At 46.3% G+C, this 18,615-nt stretch overlaps 3 protein-coding genes across 3 annotated transcripts in view; 2 read left to right on the top strand and 1 right to left on the bottom strand.

Moving 5' to 3' along the window:
• The window catches only part of LOC309354008 (C-type lectin BpLec-like), a 196,614-nt gene that overhangs the window by 79,799 nt on the left and 98,200 nt on the right, over nucleotides 1–18,615 (top strand). The window lies entirely within an intron of this gene.
• Nucleotides 1–18,615, top strand: part of LOC309354013 (C-type lectin-like) — a 96,150-nt gene that overhangs the window by 49,172 nt on the left and 28,363 nt on the right. The gene's annotated exons all lie outside the window — the stretch shown is intronic.
• LOC309354011 (C-type lectin BpLec-like) lies at nucleotides 2,085–12,857 on the bottom strand. The gene is made up of 6 exons (XM_081883708.1): nucleotides 12,795–12,857; nucleotides 9,702–9,774; nucleotides 9,123–9,214; nucleotides 7,518–7,658; nucleotides 6,487–6,601; nucleotides 2,085–2,338 (listed from the first exon to the last, which is right to left on the bottom strand). The coding sequence occupies exons 2-6, from the start codon at nucleotides 9,760–9,762 to the stop codon at nucleotides 2,277–2,279; spliced, it is 471 nt and encodes a 156-aa protein (XP_081739834.1). The 5' UTR covers nucleotides 9,763–9,774; nucleotides 12,795–12,857; the 3' UTR covers nucleotides 2,085–2,276.

Raw genomic sequence — 18,615 nt, 5'->3', positions numbered from 1 at the left:
TCAAAGGAATTAAATAGTACAAACAGGGTCACCAGGCAGGGGGGGATAAAAGGAACATAGAGGCAACCATCTGAGCCTTTGACAGGCAGCATCATTGCTAAGGATCCTTAATCACATAATTGCTGCTGCTAAGCAATCAGAGGAGGGAACCTGGGACTCTGGAGAGGAGCCTCCCAGAGCAGCAGAAAAGGAACAGGGGAAGCTGGTGATATATGCTGCTAGCCCTGACATCAGGCAAAGGACAAAAGTCTGCTTCAGTACTGAGATATGTTTGTTAAAGCACTTTCCTCTCCTTCAACATTATGTCAATCACTCCCCAAGTACCGTATACAGTACTGCCTTTACAGTATAAAAGGCAATTGGGTGGCTACTCAGAATTACCTTGCTTGAAAGATCGAGGCTTTCTTCCTACTGAGAAAACCATTTGTGAAACGCCTATGCCCCACCCCATTTGCCATGTCTGCTTGTCACCACGGGGCTGTTGCTTATTGATATACCGTAGCCATTGCACAAAACACAAAATATAAAATGAATCAGAAATACAACCATAAAGCCATCAAACATCTCACAGGTGCAGCAAGTTAAAATTCTTACTTAAACACATGGGCTGTAATTTTCTGTTTATCGTGATTGGCAAAATGTTTTTTTCTATCCCAGGCTGCACTGGAAGATCTAGGCAGCTTTTGCTGGGGCTGGTCAAATGAACAATGCAGCATCCCAGGCCTTGTCAGAGGTCACTGCTAGGATATAGTTTCATTCCACCTTTAGAACAGGCATGTAGAGTTGTTGTATGTCACATGTCTGTTTACTTCCAGCACAGTCTGCTGGCAACTTCCGTTATATAGCTTTTGCCTGTGCCATTTGCTTGGACACAAAGGGAAGCAGACATGTTTTTTCCTTTGTCCTGATGCTGAATAAATGCTTGTAAATATGCTTACATATGCCTCTATCCACTACTTCTGTTGCAAAGAGTTCTTATCTCTGCTAGCTTGCATGCTCAGTCTCTAAAGGTCTCTGAGGCTTGGTTCACAGTTTTGATGCTGTTCCAAGAACCGGAGTTCGCCCGGCTGTTGGCCGGTGGGCTAGAGCCAGCTGGGGGCCCACCAATCGCCCCCGTCTCCCCAGACGTATCCCAACAGTCACATGCTGCGGGGATCTCCTGTAATTTTTCCTATCCTCACTTTATGGCTTCCACAATTCTGGTTATAGTATAAACCGTGCTGAGGAGCTCTGAGAAAAGGAGTGTGCTTTAGGATGGGAATTTGTAGCTACTTTGAGGTATGAATGCTCTCTGTGTTGTGAGCAGCGGTGATGGTAGAAGAAGTGTCCCTAAGGCAGGCCAGCCCAAGGCATCCTGGCAACTGAAGCAAATGAGAAAATTGCAACCCCAAGGTAATCATAGTGAAGAAGTCTAAAAGACAATGGGGCTCCTTTACGTGGTAGGGCATGCTGTTCTTTCCTGCTTCACCTGCCTGCCCAAGAACTACACACCTTGCAAAGGAGGAACCAATCCTCTGCAGCCTTTCTTGTCAGCTATGCTGAAAGTCAGGCTTATCCTAACTAACAGCAACATGCCAATGTTCCTGACTCCAGTACCTAGTAAATGGCTTCAGGAAGGGATTGAGCACTTGGGCTTGTGGAAGAGGTAAAGGCAGAGCCAGGATAACCTTCTCTCCTCCTGGGACTTCAGCTCCTGCCACCCCATGCGATTCCAGCTCACATGACACCCCTGTCACTCACCCCCAGGTCCCCACTTGTGGGCAGCTGGCACTCACCCAGAAAAGGCCTTCCAGTGCCAATGCCCTCATCATCATTCTCTTCGCCATTCTCTCAGGGCACATACATAATGCACCCATGTAACAGGGACAGGTCTCTCCTATCATCTATGCATTATAGGAGGGAATGTGGACGCAAGCAGGGCAGGCTGGTGGAGACGGAGGAGACAGTCAACAAGAGCAGGAGGCCAATCTACTACGCATCCCAGCTTGCCGTCTGAGGCAAGAACTTCACCTTGCCTCATGGGTGGGATGGCCGTGCTTGTAAGTATGGATGGACAAAGCAGAACAGCAATGCAATAAGGAAAATATGCATGGAAGAGAATTTATTAAGATGATGTTCTGCTGCAGGTCCAAGAAAATTTCAAAGGGAAGGGGGAAATTGAAGAGGCATCTCTATAGCAATGGCTATTTTGAAAGTGATGAGAGAGAGCAGAAATACATATAATGTCAAGGCAGCTTCCCAGCCAACACAGTGGAGAAGGGAAGTCTCCTTTAAAGTTATTGCTTGCAGATGAAGGCGTACTTGTTGTTGCATATTACATCATTCCACTTCTTAAAACCTGAAATTCAAAACAAAAAATATAATTCAAGAAATAAGGAAAGTTACTTCTTATTGCCTATTATTCCTTTCCCCAATGTGTAGGGTAATAAAATGGATTCAGGCTTTAATAATAGTGAGGGAACCACCAGAAGGCCCTCAGAGCTGGACCTCTGTGCCCAGGTTGAACAATGGGGGTGGAGACACTCCTTCAGGTATACTGGGCTGAGTCCATTGAGGGCCTTCAAGATCAGCACCAACACTTTGAATTGTGCTCAGAAACATAGTGGGAGCCAATGTGTGTCTTTCAGGACCAGGGTTATATGGTCTCTGCAGCCACTCCCAGTCATCAGTCTAACTGCCACATTCTGGATTAGTTGTAGTTTCTGGCTCACCTTCAAAGGTAGCCCCACACAGAGCTCATTGCAGTAGTCCAAGCGGGAGATAACTAGAGCATGCACCACTCTGGCGAGACAGTCTGCAGGCCGGTAGGGTGTCAGCCTGCATACCAGATGGAGCTGGTAGGCAGCTGCCCTGAACACAGAATTGGCCTGTGCCTCCACGGACAGCTGTGAGTCTAAAATGAGTCCCAGGCTGCACATCTGGTCCTTCAGGTGCACAGTTACCCCATTCAGAACCAGAGAGTCCTCCACACCTGCCATCCCCCTGTCCCCCCAAAACAGTACTTCTGTCTTGTCAGGATTCAGCCTCAATCTGTTAGCTGCCATCCATCCTCCAACTGCCTCCAGACACTCAAAATGGACCTTCACCACCTTCACTGGTTCTGATTTGAAAGAGAGGTAGAGCTGGGTATCATCCGCATACTGATGAATACCCAGCCCAAACCTGCTGATGATCTCTCCCAGCGGCTGCATGTAGATGTTGAAAAGCATGGGGGAGAGGACAGAACCCTGAGGCACCCCACAAGTGAGAGCCCAGGGGTCGGAACACTCATCCCCCCCACACTTTCTGAACATGGCCCAGGAGGAAGGAGCAGAACCACTATATAACAGTGCCCCCAGCTCCTAGCACCTCTAGACAGTCCAGAAGGATGTCATGGTGGATGGTATCAAAGGCCACTGAGAGATCCAGCAGAACTAGGAAACAGCTTTCACCTTTGTCCCTAGCCCACCAGAGATCATTGACCAGTGTGACCAAGGCAGTTTCAGTCCCATGATGAGGCCTGAATCCCAATTGGAAGGGATCCAAATGGTCCGCATCCTCCAGGCGTGCTTGGAGTTGTTAAGCAACCACCTGCTCAGTCACTTTGCCCAAGAATGGAGACTGGGTGATAGTTGTCCATATTGGCCATGTCCAAAGATGTTTTTTAAGACGCGGTTTAATAACTGCCTCTTTCAGCGGTTCTGGGAAAGCTTGCTCACAGAGGGAAGCATTCCCAAAAAATATAGTGCGCCCCCTCACAAGGTCTGAGGGACGGTGGACCGGCCCCCTGCTGAAAAAGTTTGCTGACCCCTGACCTAAGGCTTCAGCTTCAGCTTCAGCTGACTAAGCATTCACTATCCCCCGGAGCCCATCACCCTGCCCTTCCCGGCTCACTTTTATGAGCCAGGATGGGCAAGGATCGAGGAGACAGGTGGTCAGTTTCACTCATCCAAGCAGCCTGTCCACATCCTCGCAGGTAACAGATTGGAACTGATCCCATGCAGCTGGAATAGACAGGACTCTAGCACTCTCCTGCCCCAGCCCTGCTCCCATGATGGTGTCTACCTCTTTCCAAATCTGAGTGGCTTTGCCTGCAAAAAAAATTCAAAATCATTGCAGGAGATCTTGGGGTCCTTACCAGGCCCCAATGGTGAAGGTGGTTCTGTTAGATTGTGAACCACCTGAAAGAGTCTCCTGCTGCTGTTTTCTGCAGATGCAATAGAGGCAGTAAAGAAGGACCTCTTCACCGTCGCTATTGCCACTTGGTAGGGTCAACGTTGAGCTCTAACCCATTTCTGGTCTGATTTCCACCACCGGCGCTATTGCCACCTCGGTGATTGTTTCATCACCCTCAGCTCTGGGGAAAACCATGAGGCTGCCAGGCTCCATGCAGCTGGAGAGAGCGCTTTGGAGCCAGACAGTCGATAGCTCTGGTTAACTCCGCATTCCAGCAGGCCACTGGGGAATCAGCTGAAAGGCCATCAACATGAGATAAAACATCCCCTACTACACTCTGGAAACCATTTGAATTCATTAAGTGGGGGGGGATCCAAATCAGTCCCACCTCCCTACAGAGGGAAAGGGTTGCGGCACCAGGATGTGATCTGACCATGGCACTTCTTTTGTTTTGCTTTTACTTAGTGTCAGATCACCCACATCCATAGAGGTGAACTCCAGGTCTAAGGCATGTCCGCAACAATGAGTTGGCAAAATTCATTCAGGGACATCCCCATGGAGGTCATGCTTTCCCATGAAGTCCCAAGCAGTGCCTTGTAAGGTCGTGTCAGCATGGATGTTAAATCCCCTAGGACAACCAAACTAGGTGTCTCCAGGAGAACATCCGCCATGACCTGAAGCAGCTCAGGCAGGGAATCCTTGGTACAGCGGGGAGGTCAGTACACCAAAAGGAATCCTGTACTGCCCCTGTTGTCCAACTTCCAGAACACATGCTCAGAAAACTGGGTCTTCCCAATAGGACGCCTGGTGCAAGCTATTGACTTCCTAAAACTCACTGCAACCTCGCCTCCCCGCCCATATGAGCTGGGTTGCTGTGTGTAAGAGAAACCTGGTAGACAAGCAGTGCCAAGGACAGGCCCATCTTCTTCATCCAGCCAAGTCTCTGTTACACATGCCAGGTCAAGTCCTCCATCCTGTCGTGGATCTCAGTGGTCTTGTGAATCATTGACCTGGCACTGCTGCACAGCAGCACCTTCAGATAATGTGGGTCTCCCTTGTTGATTCCAGTATCCTTGTGGTCAAGACCAGACCCAGAGGCAGGGATAGTCTTCAAACAACAACTAAACCTGCCTCCTCGTTAGTGACATGGTCTGGTCTTAGCGTAACTCCTCCTCCTACCCATGATCACTGAGATCAGGTGTCCAAGTGCACCCCAGCCATTCTGTTGACTGGGGCCCACTCCCAGACAGCCCTGACCCTCTCCCCTTCAGAAAAGAATACAAACTATACAATGAACCAATAAAGCAGTAGAAAGCAATAACAACAACAACAACAAACAATTTATAATTATACTAAAGTTCAACTAATTCCCAGGCACAACTAAACATTTATTTCCCTCCCCCCAGACAGAGCAAAAACAAAACAAAAAAACCAAATTTTAAACACCACAGATTAAAAATTAAAAATTTAAAAGCATTTTCAACATTTGCCCCAACCCCAGAGTTTGTTCCAGTGAGTCTGGACTTTTCACTCACTGATCACCTGGCTTCAAAGTCTTATATGTTATATTGTGCTTTTAATATTCTGTTGGGAGCCACCCAGAGTTGCTGGGGAAACCCAGTCAGATGAGTGGGGTATAAAATAATAATAATAATGATGATGATGATGATGATGATGATGATGCTGTTTGAGCCTAATCATTTTGTTAAGAAACATGATAGAATATAAGATGGCATAACCCAGACCTTAGTCTGGCAACCGCTGTTTTCTCAACAAAATATGTGATCACATGCAACTGAAGAATGAAGGTTGACTGCAGAAAAAGATTCTGCTTCATGCTATGATTGGAAGTGTCCCTAAAGGATCAATAAGTTGGACCACTTCTGGTCAGATCTCCAGAGATATTGACTTGAGAACCTTAGTAAGAGAAGCACCAGGCTGAGAGTGTATCCACTCACTGGCAGAGGAAGAGGAGTGAGAGGGGAGGGCGATCCGGGCAGGGTGCCATCGTGGCTTCCCCCCACCAGTGCTGGGCACCCCAGCCCTGCAAGCGGCGCCCCCTGCCCCCAGGATGTGCCCCAGCCCCTCCTCCACCTGCTCTCCGCCCCCCTGGTGCCAGAGCATGAAGCTCTGCCACTGTATTCACTCAACTAATACCCAGAGTAAACCTTTCAAATGAATGGACCATCAATAGCAATGACTATCCAAAGTATATTGAGTTTGATCATTTTGATTTTTAAAGTCAGATACTACCCTTTGAAATACTTGAAACTGATGGAGTGATAGGCATGAAACCTTTTTTTTATCAGTCCCTACAAATTGCTTGCTTACCTGCGTCCATTAGCAGATGCACACAATATTCTTCATTGTTGTAGTTGTCTGGGCGATGAGAATCCCAGCGTTTGTAATTGTAGATCTCGTCATCCAACCACCTCCAATGTCCTTTCTGCAGCAATGTGATAGAACAGATCATACATTCATTTGAAACGAGGAGGCCAAGGCAAAGATCACGTGGAGAGTTGGCCAGTTATGAAGCTATTGCCAGTTATGATGGAGATACAGTTGTACCTTGGTTCTCTAATGGAATCCTTTCCAGAAGCCCGTTCGGCTTCCGAAAAAGTTCAAAAACCAAAGTGTGGCTTCCAATAGGCTGCAGGAGCTTCCTGCACTCAATCTGAAGCTACGGAAGTCACATCAGACATTAGGGTTTCAAAGAACATTTACAAACTGGAAAACTCACTTCCGGGTTTACGGTGTTTGGAAGCCAAAACGTTTGAGTCACAAGGTGTTCGAGAACCAAGGTACGATTGTATTTGTAGGAAAAACACTGGGACCTAATTTGAATAGTAGAGTGCTTGGTATCTGGTGGGCGGGGCTTGTGTGTTTTGCTCCAGAATCAGCCCCTCCCTTCAGTGTCTGTGTTCCGTTAAGAATATCAGTTAAGAGGGACCAACTGCCTCTTCTCGTTTCTTGCCTCAGACTAGCCTCATGTTGTTGTATTTAGTTTCTCTTATTTTGTTATTTTGTTACAGTTTTCTTTATTATTCAAAGCTTAGTTTACATTTACGTGAGCCACTTATTTTCCTCAAAGAACAAGAAACTCTGCTGGAGAATGGTGGAACATCCTAAACTTGGGTGAGTGAGGGGATATTATTCCCAGTTTGCCAGGAGGATTGAATATGTTAATCATCTCCCCACTTCCACAACAATATTAGAGGAGGATTCTATTAGAAAATTGTGGAAAAGTCACATATTGGAGTAATCTGGGGATAGAGATGATTCGGGTAAGGATGGAATGGTGATGCTAAGAAGCCATTACTCAGTGACAATGGCCTGAAATAGAGAAAGTAAAGGCAACTCACCTCAGTGGGATCATGCAGCCCAATCCAGACCTGGCTTGCGTTTTTCTGGTTTGCAGAGATGTAATTGGCCACCGCATCTGACTCTTTCTCATTGAGGATGGAGGCAAGATGGGTCCCACAGCCATAGCTCACGCACTCATTCTGAGAATAGCCAAACATTAAATAAGCTCCACCACTAACACACACACACACACACGCACACAAAGACTCTTTCCCACAAAGCTTTCCCAGAGGGGTTCACAACTTGTCAAATAAGTAATAACAATTATTTAAAAATCATAAAACACCAGTGGTGGAGAGTTGGAAGTTTTTCAAATGGGAACTAAAGCAGCTGAGGAAGGAAGAGAGAAAAAGGGGTGAAGGAAATGCTGTGAGTGAAGCCAGGCCCCTTTCGCCATCCTCTGGACCTGCTGGGAAACTAAAGAAACCTGCTGGACCTGCGTCACATGAGTGCAATTAAAGGTGCTTCAAGCACTCAATCTTGGTGCAAGAAAACCACCTTGAAGCTCACACACAAAACAAGGATGTATTCAGGAAGAATGCTCATAGTCATGATTTGGCTGCACACTTTTCAGAAGCGGGTGGCACTGTGGGTTAAACCACAGAGCCTAGGACTTGCCGATCAGAAGGTTGGCGGTTCGAATTCCCGCAACGGGGTGAGCTCCCATTGCTCGGTCCCTGCTCCTGCCAACCTAGCAGTTCGAAAGCCTGTCAAACTGCAAGTAGATAAATAGGGACCGCTCCGGCGGGAAGGTAAACGGCATTTCCGTGCGCTGCTCTGGTTTGCCAGAAGTGCTTAGTCATGCTGGCCACATGACCCGGAGGCTGTCTGCAGAAAACGCCGGCTCCCTCGGCCTATAGAGCGAGATGAGCGCGCAACCCCAGAGTTGGTCACGACTGGACCTAATGGTCAGGGGTCCCTTTACCTTTATGCAGGCATGCAGAATGTTGACCTGTGTTTTAATCTGGTTTTGTAGTTTATCCTCGAATTTAACTATTATCTTAATGTTTGAAATAGTTTTTCTTAACTGTATATAGCTGGGTGATGTCAGGTTTTCAACACCATGATGTATCACCATCCAAACATCACAATCTGGCGATACACCATGATGTTGAAACAACAATCTGTATTGGCCCCAGCCCTCAAGGCATGGGGTGAAACGGCCACAGCTCTCATTGCAAGAGATGAGGCACTTTCATCCCAACAGCCTGCAGAGCTGAGGATGATACAGCTTGTTTGCGGTTCTTGGCTTGGGGGTGGGAAGGCTCCATTCCCCCCCCCAGCTGAGTGAGCCCTGAGGTCCCTCCTGCTCACATGCAAGCTGGAGGGACAAAGGGGCAGAGATAGCTTGTATCTTTTCACTTGGGAAATGGTACCTTCTTGCCAGGCCATCTCTCCTGACTGTTAATTAAGCTTTCTTGGCTCCTGTGGAAACAGGTTACTTGAACACAATGGGTGAGCAACTCTCTTTTGATTATACCAAGATGCTGGCCAGGTAATGTCTCCCAACAGCTCACACTGATAGCCCTCCTCACAAAAATGTCATCTGAAACCCATGACAGCACCTGATGTTATAGCTTGGTTGGTGAGAAACAGCTTCTTACCTCAGCTTCAGACCAAGTTTTCTGAGAGTCAAAATATGCATAGCAGCTGCCCTCGGCTTTCAGCCAATTCCTGGGACAGGATCTGGCCTTTACTGTATGGAGAGAGGAGTAAAAGAAGAAAAAGATGGGGGAGGGGGACAAAAGCTGTTAGAATGCAATTTTCAATGTGGAATCCTACTTCACCTACAAATTTGCACAGATAATTTTAAGATTAATGAATGCAGACCTAATTTAAACATCCCTGCTTCCATTGGTGACTGGTACCCCATGGCACCGATAGGAAATTGGGACAGAAAGCAAGGAGGCAAACAGTAAGTGGATCCAGAGTCAATGACAGGCAGCACCACTCCCTGACTGGTTGTAAATATGAATATGAGGAGTGGTTCAGAGCAGATTGAGGTGGGTAGGGCAGTTTCCTATTCACCCTAATGGACCAGCTTCCGTTGCCTGGTTATTTATTCCAACAGCCTGGGGTGGATTACCATCACCTGGAAATCTGACAAGTAGTTTTGTTTTTATAAATGCTTAACCCCAATTAAAATTTCTGGGGAATTCCCAGATAATTGTTAAAACACTCACCTCCTGGGAAAGAATAGGAGACCAGGAACCCAAGAAGGCAAAGGTAGGTGACAACCCCCATCTTCTGGTTGACCTTCAATGGAAGCAAATGTGCATCAAATTAAAAACTTATCCTTACTTATTGGCATTGTCAATGTGGTGATAGCAGGAAGAAGTAAATCAGTATTTTCTGTTCTTAAATTCATAAATGGGAAGATTAGAGAAAGAAGAGAGAACCCAAAACTTAAAGTTGGCGATTGTTGAAGTATCATGGAGTCAAAGAAGCTTAGTGTGCAGATGCACCTAGTGTTGACCATGTTCCATCTTCTGGTTGACCTTTTATGGAAGGTCAAAACCTATCCCCACTGGTTGCCATTTCGTCCATGTCGTGATGGCAGGAAGAAATAAAATAGTATTTTTTACTCTTAGCATCACAATTCTCCTTCATGTGAATTTCTAAAAAATGAGAAGAGAAGGAAAAGAATGGAGAAAAACGAGAAGGTTAGGGAAAGAAGGGAGAACCTAAAGAGTTTGCCATTGTTGAGGAATCACAGATCCTGGATTCTGGACCAGTGGAGGCTGGTGTCCATTGGGACTGGTGGGATTTGTAGGGCAGAAGGCAGTAAAACCAATGGTAAGTGGAGGCAGAGTCAATGACAGGCAGAGCCAAGCAATTCTGGTTTTGTTCTCTTTCCCCTCCAGGGACAACAGGTAGTAGAAGGAAGGGACAGCCTGTGCCACCCAGATGTAAGAAAGAACACACAACACTGGGACTTTCTGAGGGCAGGTAGAGCTATGTGGGGCTGTGCCCCATTCCTCCTAACATACCAGCCTCCACGGTTTCTAGCCCAGGGATGCTAACTTGAATATAATATTGAGGCAAGTAAGCCCCTCTCCCATAATTGATCACAAGATGCAGCACACAGACACCATTTGAATGGCAGGGCCCATCAACTGGGGGAGAGCTGGCCCCTTCAAATATTTTATGGGGAGTGAAGGGGCCTCAGCTCCTAGCAGTTGGCTCCGATGTTCTAGACTAAAGCAGTATTAACATTTATTGAAAGCCTTTTAGTTGTTAATCTGTTGCTCTTGTCCTTCTTTTGTTTTATGGGAAGAACAATACAGTGGTACCTTGGGTTAAGTACTTAATTTGTTCCGGAGGTCTGTTCTTAACCTGAAACCGTTCTTAACCTGAAACACCACTTTAGCTAATGGGGCCTCCTACTGCCGCTGCACAGCCAGAGCACGATTTCTGTTCTCATCCTGAAGCAAAGTTCTTAACCTGAAGCATGATTTCTGGGTTAGCAGAGTCTGTAACCTGAAGTGTATGTAATTTGAAAACCTGAGGTACCACTGTAATAACCCTCAGGTTGGTGGGCTGCCTTAAGAAAGTTAAGAAGGAGTGGAGGTGCCTCTATGTCAGGCTGCTGCCAGTGGCTCCCAGCTAGTTGCCTCTTGGATAATGGCCTGAATGAATCTCCACCTCCTTCTCTCCCACTTCCTCATTCATCATCATCATCTTCTTCTCTACAGGTGCCACTAAGTGTCCTCTGTCCTTCGAGCTCTTTGTTCTCCCACTTTTAAGGCCTGCCTGGTTCTGGGAGATGGTGGATCTGGACTGCTGTCTAATGACAATGTGTCAGCCAGCTTGTGCTCTGGCTCTGCCTGCTCCTCTTCTCCCATTATTTCCCAACTTTTCCCCTCTGGCTCGGAGCTTTGACCTCCCACAAACCACTATTGGAAATCTATATTGTCTCCCTCTCTTCCTCCTCCTTCCTGGAAGGGACAGGATGGGAAGGTGGTCTCTACCCCTCCTTTGCCCAGTCTCTGACACTCTATTCTGGAAGAGAAGATCTTTGTTGGCAGAAGGGAACAGGGAGCTCAGGGAGCAAAAGGTAATTCCCTGGTGGTAGCCCCAGAAACAGGCAAAGGAAGGACAGAGATTGCTTTGGATTTACTTGATCCAGTCTTATTGATTCATGCAAGAGGCCCCAGGAGTGGAACACCATCAGCACCTGCCTGGAAATGGTGTAACTAATTCTCCCCCTCCATTGGAGCCAATGAAGGGCAACAAAGAAAACTCCCACGAAACCTTATGCCCCGAGCAGTGCCTGGATTCATGGTGGCAGGTCACCTGCCATGTCCCACCTCACAAACACACTTAAGACTGTGCTGGAAAGCAGTTGAGAGAAATCAGTCGAGCTCTGCTGGCATAAGAATACAGATAGTTCATTAAGTGTAGAGTGCAGTACAGATGGAAGCCCCCAAATAAAGTGCAAATCAGCAGCTGTATTGTAAGGAAATCTTCTTGAAGGAAATCCACAGGAGCTTTGCCCTTGTTGCATCAAGCACAGTGAATTTTCCTGCCCCTTTGCTTATCCCACCGATTCCCTTCCCCTGCAGTGTTTCCTTAGGAATCTCGCCGCACAAAAGGACTGACTACAGCTGACTGGGCTCCTGCATGAATTTGAGGAAATTTTCATGGGACAAATCACCATCAGTTTTAACATCTAAGGAAGGCGGGTAGTATCCCATTTCTTCAAAGGCTGTGATTCCTTAAAATCTGGTTTCAGTTCCTCAAAGTGTGAAGCAGCAGCCACATTGTCAGAACAGACATGGTGGGCAGTGCCATTCGACAGCCACGGAATGTGTAGAACGATGCAATACAGTCCTACCTTGGTTTCCAAATCCAATTCATTCTGGGAGTCCGTTCGACTCCCCGAACAGTTCGAAAACAAAGGCACAGCTTCCAATTGGCTGCAGGAGCATGCTCCAGCCAATAGGAAGCCGCTGGACATTCGGCTTCTGAAAATCAGTCAAAAACCAGAACAATCACTTCCGTTTTTCGATCATTCAGGAGCCTAAAAGTTTGAGTTCAAATGCGTTCAGCTTCCGAGGTTCCACTGTACTAGGATACAGCATACATAAAAATACCTATATACATGAAAATAGCATTAGAAATGCATTACAGAAAGGAGAAATGATTCCAGAAATATGTACATTGGCAGATGTTCACTGATGTCCTGGTTTTTTAAAAAAGAAAATCGCCAGTTGATGTGAAAGACTGGAAGAGACCAAAATTGTCAGATTCGCTCATCCCGACCTGCAACTTACCCAAGCTCTGTCCTGTTGAGGATATGGATGCTGCTTCCTACAGTGGCAGGTTTGTGTCTCAGGCTGCTGGGCTCATTCTTATATAGAGCTTGGCTAGGGCAGGGCATGGAAAGGCAGGAAGAAAGAGGAACCACTTACCCATATATGGACTACAGATTAAAAGAGAAAAGGCACCAAAAGCCACAGACAAATTGATTGGATGGATATTCAGAGTAATTGCTAACAGGAGCACCGGGTATAGGGGGTGCAAGGAGCTTCAGCCCCCTTGATATTTTGAGGAACCCCCCCCCCAATATTGAGGTGGCTGCCATCCCCCACTGCCCCCAGGTGAGTGCTCCCATGCCAGGCAGGGGCATTTGGCTTGGAAAGCAATTTGCCCTCTAGGTGCCGCCCACCATGATCGCCAGAGCACCGGGCAGGAAGCTTGGAGGGCAATTTTTGCCCTCTGTGTGCCCCCCGCCGTGATCGCCAGAGCTTCCTGGCAGGTGCCCACAGCAGGTGTGGTCCGATGGGGGAGGATCTCGTGTGTACACGCACCCCCTCCCCCAATGTTTGGCCCAACTTAGCACGTCTGATTGCTAATATGTTTATCCTAATGCCAAGTTCCCTCTGCTGCTGCATTCACATTGCCACAAACTTACCCCAGTCCCATCCATGTTAGTTGTGTCTCACTACACAAGCCTGACAAGACCCTGTATTTACTGGAACCAAAATCTGCAAGGATATCAGGTTTGACCTTTTTGTCCTTTGGTGTGGCCCTAATGAAGATCTGTTTCCCCCTCACCGATAATCCCTAGAGGTGATTGGAAGTTACATAATATACTTGTAAATAAAAAGTGGAAAATGCAATTAATCGTAATTCTTACAGTCACATCTTAATGTTGTTTAGGAAATGTATTCATTGTTCTAATGAGCTATGGCTGACAAAAATGACCATACACTCAACAAAAGAGACTAGTTAGCTGGGCAACTATATCAACTGAACCTGCTAAAGCACGGGTAGGCAAACTAAGGCCTGGGGGCTGAATCTGACCCAATCGCCTTCTAAATCTGGCTTGTGGACAGTCCGGGAACCAACGTGTTTTTACATGAGTAGAATGTGTCCTTTTATTTAAAATTCATCTCTGGGTTATTTGTGAGGCATAGGAATTTGTTCATTTTTCATTTTTATTTTTTCAAAATATGGTCCGGCCCCCCACAAGGTCTGAGGGACAGTGGACTGGCCCCCTGCTGAAAAAGTTTGTTGACCCCTGTGATCAAGCATCTGAACTTCACCTGGAAGAATTGGCAAATTGTGCTTTCCAGTTTTCCTACAAGAAATATTTTTGAAAATTGAAGTTAGAAATTGGGGAGGGAGTTGCATGTACTATGCCGTGCAGGGCCACCCAAGATGGACAGGTCATAGTGGAGAGTTTTGACCAAACGTGATCCACCTGGAGCAGGAACCGGCAAGCCACTCCAGTATCCCTGCCAAGAAAGTTCCATGAACAAAGAAGACAGGAGTGCCTGGCGTGCTCTGGTCCATGGGGTCGCAAAGAGTCGGACACCACTAAACGACTACAACAACAAAGGGCACAAATAGCCTAACACCAGCACTGCCTACTAAACAGCTATGAGCCCAGAAGAAAATCACTTATTGGTGCCAGTTCTCATTTGCTACCATTGTAGGGCTAACAGCATTTTGTGCATGCCTGTGACATCAAACACATGCCTAGTACTGTGCATTCCAAGCAGTGTGATCCTAACATCCCAAGTGCAGAGGAGGAGGAGGAGGAAGAGGAGGAGGAGCTGGTTCTTGGGTTGCTTGGAGTACACCACGTCAGGAGGAGCTGAGGCCTCTTTCTCTGGCAGCTGCAGAAGGAGAGGCAGCCACAGACGTCGCTGCCCTGCGCATAACCTCCTCCACCCCCTGAACATTGAAGGGGCTCAGCTATGGCCCCAGAATTATTCAGGGGGCCCAAAGTGCTCAGCCACACACACACACTGAGCTGGCACTTCTGGAAGGAAATAAATGGCAGAAAACTAAAAAGTATCTATGGTGGCCTGATGCAAAAGTCGACTGGGCTCCTGCCAGAGGCTGATTTGGGGGAGCATGACTGGTTCAGTTGCCCTGAGCATGGAGCCCTGGGGGCACCTCAGATTTGGCCCACAATGATGATGTAGAACGGAGGGCAAAGGGGTGCTGGATTTTGGCATCACACAAGGCACTGCTGAAATGGGAGACCCCCAAGGTCTGCCATTGGTCCTGTGCATCTAAGTTCTGCAGAAGAAGAAACTTGAGCAGCTGCAGCTCTTTGCACAAGCACTGCAAACCAACGTCATGGTTGCCAATGCATGTGCCACCATTATAGCTAAGTCACACTGGTTGAGAAATATTGGCAGATGGTTTGCTGGTCAGATTGAGATAGTAATTTACAAAATCCCTGCAATGTACCCCAGTGTTCTTATCTCCATATTTGCATAGAAAGGCACCTTATGAATAAATGAATTTAGTCTTGCTGCTAATCCTTAAAGCCCCCTAGAGTTGTATGGGCACCATTCTGCTGGCCAAACCCCAGACACATTCTACCTTACACTTTCTGAGTACCTTGGCAGCTTGGATCCCTCTGTAAGAACAGTTCTGGATGGTTGAGAGGTGGGATATCAGTATGATATATGCATAGTTTGGGGAATATAAATCTGAGCAAGATGAAGGCACTGTGAGTAAGTGGTTCCTGTATCCGAATGGGTGGAGTTGCACTTCCTCTGAAGGAGCAGGTATGCAGTCTGAGGATGCCCCTTGATCCCGCTTTCTCACTGGAAGCCCAGATATCCCCTGTAGATAAGAAAACAACAGGTTCAACAGTGGGTTGGTGCAATACACTATATAGGAGGCTTCCCTCACACTTGAGCTGGAAGGTGGTTACTGCAAAATGCTGCAGCACAGTTGCTGACTTCTTCTTCTTCTTCTTATTATTATTATTATTATTAATTTACCCCGCCCATCTGGCTGGGTTTCCCCAGCCACTCTGGGCGGCTCCCAACAGAACACTAAATACAGAATAGAACTTCAAATTTTAAAAACGTCCCTAAACAGGGCTGCCTTCAGATGTCTTCTAAAAGTCAGGTAGTTGTTTATTTCCTTGACATCTGATGGGAGGGTGTTCCACAGGGTGGGTGCCACTACCAAGAAGGCCCTCTGCCTGGTTCCCTGTAACCTCACTTCTCACAGTGAGGGACCCGTCAGAAGGCCTTTGGAGCTGGACCTCAGAGTCGGGGCTGAACAATGGGCGTGGAGACATTCCTTCAGGTATGCTAAACTGAGGCTGTTGAGGCTTTAAAGGTCAGCACCAACACTTTGAATTGTGCTCGGAAACGTACTGGGAACCAATGTAGCTCTTTCAGAACCGGTGTTACTTATATTTATTTACGGCTATTAGCCCATAAAATATGTACAAACCGGTGTTATATCTTCTCAGTGGCCATTCCCAGTCACCAGTCTGGCTGCCATATTCTGTATTGTAGTTTCTGGGTCACCTTCAAAGGTAGCCCCACGTAGAGCACATTGCTGAAATCCAAGCAGTTCCACTGCTTAGAGATCTGCAATGCTTGCCAATTTGCAACTAGAGACCATGTTCAGTGCAGGCTTATCCAAACTACTGCTTGTCCAGTGGCTAGAAAGCACGGGTCTGAGCAGTTTTCCACTTTACCCATGTTTTCTAGGCACATGTCCAAGTGGTTTTCCCTTTGCCCTACTCTCCAGCAAATAGGTGGGGCCATTCTCCCAGCTCAGTAGGCAAAGATAGAATTTGGAATAGAGTTTGGGAGTTGTGTGACCTAGAAGAAAGCCAGAGAGAGAGTCAGAGCAAAGTTTGAGAGCCGTGTTTGATTTCTGCTTGAATCCAAGCTTGTGGCAATGACAGAAACAAGAACCTTTCGTTGACACTGTGAACTCCTGCATCCTAGGCTCAGGTTGTATACATGTATAAATAAGCCCTATATCATAAAGACATTACAGTCGCCGCTGTGCCTCATTGTCCAAAAGGAACCACAAACTCCAGGTAAGTGCCCAGAACTCCTGGAATCTCACACTGCTTGGAGAGTAGAGTGGTGTGCAACATTTTAAGCCTGAACTTTTTGCGGCTACTTTTCCTGAGGGATCAATGCTCGGTGCATAGATTGGAAAACACCTGTGGCTTTTTTTATATATAAATAATTTTTATTATCTGGCCAATCACATCAAATTAAATCACATCACATAAATTCCGAATTACAAAGCCAAATTTTGAATTTTGTTGGGGGGACCCATACTTCAAGCTCCAAAGGGGGATTCTGATCATCTTCTTGCTACTGCGTTAATGTCCAAATCAGTCCCAATCAGTCCAAACAGAGTTCTTAATTCTATCCAGTCTTGTCTTGCTGTTTCCACATCACATCTTGTTCATATATTTTCTCTTTTTTCTTTATGATCTCTTCTGATAGTCTCCTTAAGCCGATAAACACAAATATAATAATCCTGTGTGAATTTCCCATTCTTCTAATCCAAGTCCAGATGGTTTCCATATATCATCTCCTTCATAGATAACATCGCTCTTTCCATCATAATTTTATGAAGCTGTCACTCTTAAGTCCCACTGATGAGTTTAATCCACAATATATAAACAGCTTTGTTTCTCTCTTTCTCCTCCCAGACTCAAGACCTCTGACAGAGCTTCCCAAAATGGCAACGGCATTTTTAACTGCATCATTTCAAAGCTCTTATACCTTCCAGATTCGTCTTGAAACATGCTTTGGTTCGAAAGTTTATCTCCACATAGCCTTAAATCCACAGCTTAAGTCTTTTAAACGACATTTCTGACTCATTAGGGGAGGGGATTCTTGTTTAATCACATAGAAAAAGAAAGGAAAGTTTTTTTCCCTCCCCCATCAGTCATTTGCCGTACCGTATCTTGCGTATCTTGTCATGTTTTATTCTTGTCTTGTTTTATCAGAGATCTCTTCTGTCAGCAGTCTTTACTCCCCCTCCTTCCTTGAAGTATGTGCAATTCATCTCGTCCAAATTGTTTCTTTTGAAGTTCTTGCAGCTAGTGGCGCGAATCAGGGACGGCGTCCAGGAGTGCCGAAATCCCACAGGAGGGCTTTGTGCCTAGTGCCCCCATCCCCACAAATTTGGGGGTGGTATAGGGCACAGCAGGCAAGGGCCGTCCCCCCCCCCCCACAATCCTGGGGGGGGGGTTAAGGAGGCTAATTACCCCCATCATAGCCTCCAAATTACCTCGTGTGGGTCAGAGAGATGTTATTGTCAGCCATCTTCCAATGCGCCCCCTAGTGGCCCCCCCACACCTATGGCTTTTTAAAATAACTTTTATTTTTTTAAAAAAAAGACCAGAAGTTTTTTTATTAGGAATTGTAGGTGCTGATATTCCAAAGGAGCAGGAAAGACTTTTTATGTATGCAACAACAGCCACATGGATGCTACTAGCCCAGAGATGGAAAGAAGACAAAGTCCCTACCAGAGAAGAATGGCAAATAAAGCTGTTGAAATGGCAAAACTGACCAGAAAGCTCAGGAACTAAGAATACCAAAATTTCAATAAAGAATGGAAGGGAATTTTAATTTACTTGAGAGACCACTGTAAGCAGATAAAAACATTAGCAGGATTACAATAACACTTGTAATGTAGAAGATATTATGGATAAAATGGAGAGACCTAAAATTTGGATGATGAGATAATATGCAGTTGAAAAGGTTTATAATAGGATGCATGGAGGGAAAGGTGGGAAGTCTAGAGATTTGGAGAAATCTCCAAATATGGATATGTATTTTGTATTGTTATAATTGT

This window comes from Podarcis melisellensis (assembly GCF_964234715.1).
Source record: "Podarcis melisellensis genome assembly, chromosome: 13".
NCBI classification, from domain to species: domain Eukaryota; kingdom Metazoa; phylum Chordata; class Lepidosauria; order Squamata; family Lacertidae; genus Podarcis; species Podarcis melisellensis.
Note: the sequence above shows the minus strand (reverse complement) of the source record. Positions and strands in the feature narration are given on the sequence as shown.

Coding starts and splice junctions, on each gene's coding strand:
- LOC309354011 (XM_081883708.1), bottom strand. CDS start 9,762: ATGGGGGTTGTCACCTACCTTTGCCTTCTTGGGTTCCTGGTCTCCTAT. Junction 9,215..9,701: donor CTCCTATTCTTTCCCAGGAG/GTGAGTGTTTTA, acceptor CTCTCCATACAG/TAAAGGCCAGATCCTGTCCC. Junction 2,339..6,486: donor GCATCTGCTAATGGACGCAG/GTAAGCAAGCAA, acceptor TTTGAATTTCAG/GTTTTAAGAAGTGGAATGAT.